At 53.2% G+C, this 5,711-nt stretch overlaps 1 protein-coding gene across 1 annotated transcript; it reads right to left on the bottom strand.

Annotated features, from left to right (window-relative positions):
* Positions 1 to 719: 719 nt before the first annotated feature.
* Positions 720 to 4,354, bottom strand: PNMA8C (PNMA family member 8C). Its single transcript, XM_037155088.2, is given in 5 exon segments — positions 720 to 766; positions 769 to 1,194; positions 1,197 to 1,244; positions 1,247 to 1,674; positions 4,146 to 4,354. Coding segments are annotated over 5 exon segments (1,158 nt in total).
* Between the last annotated feature and the right edge of the window lie 1,357 nt (positions 4,355 to 5,711).

Genomic DNA, 5,711 nt, shown 5'->3' with positions numbered 1-5,711 from the left:
CCGGTGTCAGTCCCACGGCCACTCAGATATCACCCACTCGAACACCTATATGACACACGCTCAGACAGTACCCACGCGCACTCGTGTTCCAGGAATGCAGATGCCGCCTGCACCTAGTCAGCTATTTAACAGGAGCGCCCTGGGGGCACGGTTTGGGTCTGTTTTGCTCCCTGCTGTGTCTCTGGCGCCTGGAACAGCGCCGGATACACTGAGGACACTCAGGAAATATTTGTTGAATGAATAAACGACCCACACTCGACCATACACTACCGGCACCTGCCCAACCGGCGCCCACGCCCGCTCAGATGTGCCCGAGGAACTCAAACGTCACCCACTTAACTGTGCGTGTGATGAAGGCAGGACTCGTTTCCTCCCGTGTCCTTAGCTCCGAGAGCGGTGCCCCGGCCGTGGTAGGTGTGCAATAAGTGTGTGCAGGACCAATGAGTGAGCGCCCCACGCCCCACTGGGCGTTCACCACACCCCCTCCGATGTTGCCCACAGGTTGACCCCGATGCCAACGCCGCCTGCACGCGCTAGGCCGAGGTCACCCTGCTCACTCCGACGGTGACCGTTCTCACTAGGTTTTCCACTCACTCCGGCAGAAGGCCCCCACGGCCCCCACCCACTTGCACTCTCCAAACTCGCTCAGATGGAGCCCATGCCCCCCACACACAGGCGTCACGCACACCCACTCGTCTGCCCCCCGCGCCCACCCCGCATCACCTCAGCTTCTTGTGGTACGCGTGGTACCCTCGGCGGTTTTTTTGGGCTTGCGCCTGCCCCTCTGGCTGTCTCCAGCCCCCCTATCCTTCTGCGCGGAGTCCAGGGGCCGCACGGCGTCCAGCCGGGCAGAGGCCCCAGCTCGGGACGTGTCCCCGGGCCCGGGCGCACAGCACTTTCTGGCGGGCAGCTCTCGGGGGCCCGTCCCGGTCGGGCCGAGCTCCTGCCTCAGGACCCGGGCCACGTCCTCCACTGTCCGGCCCTTGCTCTGCAAGAAGAGGTTCAGCTTGGTCAGGAATTTGACGTCCTGCTTCCACGGCAGGCAGACCACTCTCCACAGGCCGCCCTTGCCCTGGACCTCCCTGGGAATGGCGGAGTAATCGATGTCCTCTGTCAGACTAATGATGGCCGTCTTGGATCTGTCCTCCTCCAGAAAGGCCTTTCCGGCCACTGCGAACTTGCCCAGGGGCTCCTGGGGACCCTGAGGATCTCTTCGAATACCTCGTGGTCGCAGTCCTCTGGGGTCCTAGGACCATCAGGCACCTGTAACTATCCATCTCCAGGGCCCGGCACCCGCGCTCCAGCAGCGCGATGTCTGTCGCCCCGAACAGCCTTTGCCCAGCTCTCGGAGGCAGCAGTGTGCCCGCTGGTGCCCGCTGGTGCCGCCTCGGGGCTCCGTGCACCGGCCCAGGGTGCCATGATCCCTTCCCAAAGGCCGTGAGCACGAGAAAGATGGACCTCGCAGGCCCAGTGTGTCCACCTCTGTCAAGGGTTCCGCGTGCGCTGCCCGCTGAGGTGCCCGGTGTTCGGTCCCCGGTGACGACCCCCGGGAGCGGCCTCGTGGGAATTCCCAGGGGCTCGGGCCACGGGAAGCAGAGGCGGGCGTCTGGCCGCTGGCTCCTGCCTCCTGGGCACGGCGCAAGGGGCAGGGTCTGGAGGTGGGGCGCGCGCTTCCTGGGCGGTGGCCCCCAAAGGTCTCAGCAGATCTCGGGCCGAGCTCCCTGGGGCCGTGGCCACCGAGGCGTCGCGGGTGGAGGCTTGGCCGGTTCCTCGCAGCTGACCCGCAGGCTGGCCCGGGTGCCCTGGAACCAGGCTGAGAGCGAAATGTGACTGCTACCCCTGCTCCCGCAGTGACGTCACCGCCTCCTTCCGCTCCAAGTCCCAGAGGTCTCCATGGCAACCACCAGAGGATCGTTTCAGCCATTGGCCAGGCCCAGCCGCATTGCAGGCGGAGTCCATCAGATCTGAGGGGGTCTTGCAGAGATGAGGGGTCAGCCACCAGCTTTCAGAAGGACCCTCTTCCTTTATCCGTGGGGGAAAGGGCTGATTCCAGAGGAGAGGGGACAGGGGAGATACAAAACGGGCCTGAAATATCTTCTTGGGTCAGAAAGTAGGGAAATGCTCAAAGAATCATGAGAACAGGTGGAAAGACACTGGGTTCGCTTGAAGGGCTCCCGCTGAACAAGTCTGAGACACTCGGAGCATTGACGTTTCAGTTGGGGATAACATAACGCTTTTCTTTTTTTTTTTAAGATTTTATTTATTTACCTTTAGAGGGGAAGGGAAGGAGCGAGGGAGAGAAACATCAATGTATGGTTGCCTTTTGTGCGTCCCCTGCCGGGAACTAGCCTGCAGGGAACTGGCCTGCAACCCGGTATGTGCCCTGACTGGGAATCGAACCGCGATTGTCTGGTTCGCAGGCCCGTGCTCAATCCACTGAGCTACACCAGCCAGGACATAACGCTTTTCGATAAAGTCAGTGTCCATGAGTCCATGTGGCTGGCTATAAGTAAATGGACAAATGCAACATTTGACGGAGGCATGTGGGGTTTTATGTTACCTCCTAGGCAACTTATGACCCAAAAAGAACAAAAGTATCTTTACGGTGGAATGCCCTTGTTTGTAGGACACACCCACTGTGGTATTCAAGAATAATATCCAGAATGACCCACCGGATTGGCAATTCACCCTCAAAATGGATTCAGAGAGAAAATAAGTTCTTTGCAACTTTCTTATAAGTTTGTGATTATTTTAACAAATATTTTAATTAAAAAGAAATGTCTTGTCCTGGCTGGTATTGCTCAATCAGCTGGAGCATCGTCCTGCAGACCGAAAGTTTGCAGGCTCGATTCCCGGGCAGGACACATGTTTAGATTGTGGGTTAGGTTCCAGGCTGGGGCTCATTCGAGAAGCAACTGACTGATGTTTCTCTCCCTCCCTCTCTCCTTCCTTTCCTCTCTCTCTAACACCAATAAGCATAAAATCCTGGGTGAGGATTTAACAAATATAGTCCTGTGTATGTGGCCACCTTTACAATGTCTATTCCTCCCCTCCTTATACCAGTAATAAAAGCCATAAGGTTTGGGTCCAACAGTCTCCAGATCCCTAGCTCCAGAGATGAATGACTCAAATTCACCCTCCTGACCCTTCCCCTTCACCACTTCTGAGCCACTCCCCCATCATTCCTGAATGACTGGCTCAGAAACGGTCACCCAGGTCACCAGGGCCTAAGCCAATTGGAGCCTTGTATCTCCCTAGTTAAGAGATGGGTCAGGAGCTGGACTGTGAACTCAGTGTAATTAGCATAAAGCTCAAGGAGAGGAGGAAAAAAAAAACCCAGGAATGAATTGCAGAACTTTTGTGACTAGTTATGAGGAAGACACCTGTCTGGGAATCACGAGAGCACCTGCTTTCAGGATGGACTCTGCATCCCGAGGTCGAGCTCAGGGAGCCATTGGGAAACCATGGCCTCATCCTGATGCCGCCATGGACGTCCCAGCAAACTATCCCTGGCACTCTACCTCTGAAGCTTTATTTTTTTTAAATATTTTATTTATTTATTTTTAGGCAGAGGGGAAGGGAGGGAGAAAGAGAAGAAGAGAAACATCAAAGTGTGGTCGCCTCTTGCGCACCCCCTACTGGGGACCTGGCCCACAACCTAGGCGTGTGCTGTGACTGGGAATCAAACCAGCGACCCTTTGGTTCTCAAGCAGGTGCTCAATCCACTAAGCCACACCAGCCAGGGCTGAATCTTCATTTAAAAAAAACAAAAACGTTTTAATTCAAATGCAACATACATAATAAAGAGAGCACAAAATATAAAAGTGAATGGCAAAGCCACACTTCCTTCCTCAGCATCCTGACTCCTGGGCCCAAACATTTGAACTGCTACAATGCCATTCACCGAGAAGAAGGTGCCTTAGTGTGTCGCCTAGCTTAGCTCCTGTTCTCTCGCTCCATTGCTGTGTGACCTTTGGCAGGCTAATTTCCCTCTCTGGGCGGTGCGGTGATTTTGTCTTGTCTAACGTAGCTAAGTTGGGCCTGTGTATTCTAGAATACCTTTCCCCAGGCGGCCCTGGCTGGGAGTTGGCTAAAAGAGAAATTCGCATGAGACTCAGAGGCAGGTGTGAAGAAGCCACCATTACGGCGGGAAGCTCTGCACAGGGCCCAGGTGCTGCAAAGGCTCATGGGTGTTGTCACCACCCCGCCGGCCTCCTTGCTGGCTTGGGGCAGCACCGGGCTTCAGCCCCACCTGCACCTGCCGGCTGTTTTCTTCTGACTTCCATAACTTTGGGGCCAGGAACCTGGGAAGCTCCATGGGGAGAGATGCCAGCTTCTCCTGGGGGTCGCACATGGAGCTGAGGTTAGAGGTGTCAAGAGACACACGGGGCACCCAGGCTGCTCTTGTAGGTTCCAGTTTCCCACCTACCCAGCCAACTGGCCAGAGACCTAGGACCCAGAACCAGTTCCAGAGGCACTGACCCCCCCAGAGAATTTTGCACCCGCAATCCTCTGCTCCCTGGGTCGTAACTTTTCTGGTGTCCCCCCCACCCCTTTCCAGCTACGATCGCCGAAGGTCCTGTCCCTGTAACAAGTTCCTGACCCGTGCCACTCACAGGGGGCCTGTTTCTCTGCTGAGTACCAGCCATCCCTTATTAAATGACAGCGAGAAGGAACGTGTGCCCTCTCACCTATGGGTTTTAGAAGCCAGCTCTTTGATGGCGATTTCTCTGAAGTCTTTACTATGGCATTAAGAAGTCACGTGCGTGCTCCATTACCTAACAGTGTCCCTTTTCATGCAGAGATGATTTTCCTTGAAAAAGTGAGGAAACTTGGCAATCAAACTATCTGCCACAGGGGGCCCTGGCCCAGTGGCTCGCTGAGTTGCAACATTGTCCCGTACACCAAAAGGGGGCGTCTTTGATCCCTGGTCAGGGCACATGCCTGCGTTATGGGTTTGATCCCTGTCAGGGTGTGTACGGGAGGCAACCAATCAATGTTTATTTCTGACATTTCACGCTGATGTTCTTTTCTTTCTCTCTCTCTCTCTACCCCACCTCACCCTCCTCTCTCTGAAAACTTAATGAACATATCCTTGGGTGAGAATTAAATATATATATATATGAGTAAATTTATGAGTAAATAAATCTAAACATATATATATGAGTAAATTTATGAGTAAATTTACTCATATATATATGAGTAAATATATGTGTGTATATGTATATATATGTATATATACACACACACACATATATATATGAATATGTATATTTGCCACGGGGAATATAAACTGGTACAGCCACTGTGGAAAATGACACGGAGGCTCTTTAAAAAATTAAAAACAGAACTCCCCTATGATTCAACAATTCCAATTTTGGGGATTTATCTGAAGGAAGGAAACAATGATTTGAGAAGATATATATATATATATCCCTGTGTTCATGGTAGCATTATTTACAATAGCTAAGACATGGCCACCACCTCGGTGCCCATCGATGGGTGAGTGGAAAAAACAAGTGGTATGTCTGTGCAATGGAATATTATTCAGCAACAAAAGAGAAATAAGTCTTGCCATTTGGAACAACACAAATAGCTCTTGAGGGCATTCTACTCAGCAAAACAAGACAGGCAGAGAGAGGTGAATACCACACAGGCTCACTTGCGTGTGCAACCTTTCTCTCAAAGCCCAAACTCATACACACAGAGAA

This window comes from Artibeus jamaicensis, unplaced genomic scaffold (genome assembly GCF_021234435.1).
Source record: "Artibeus jamaicensis isolate MK-2021 breed Jamaican fruit bat unplaced genomic scaffold, CSHL_Jam_final contig_1526, whole genome shotgun sequence".
NCBI lineage: Eukaryota > Metazoa > Chordata > Mammalia > Chiroptera > Phyllostomidae > Artibeus > Artibeus jamaicensis.
This window is presented reverse-complemented; position numbering and strand designations above follow the sequence as displayed.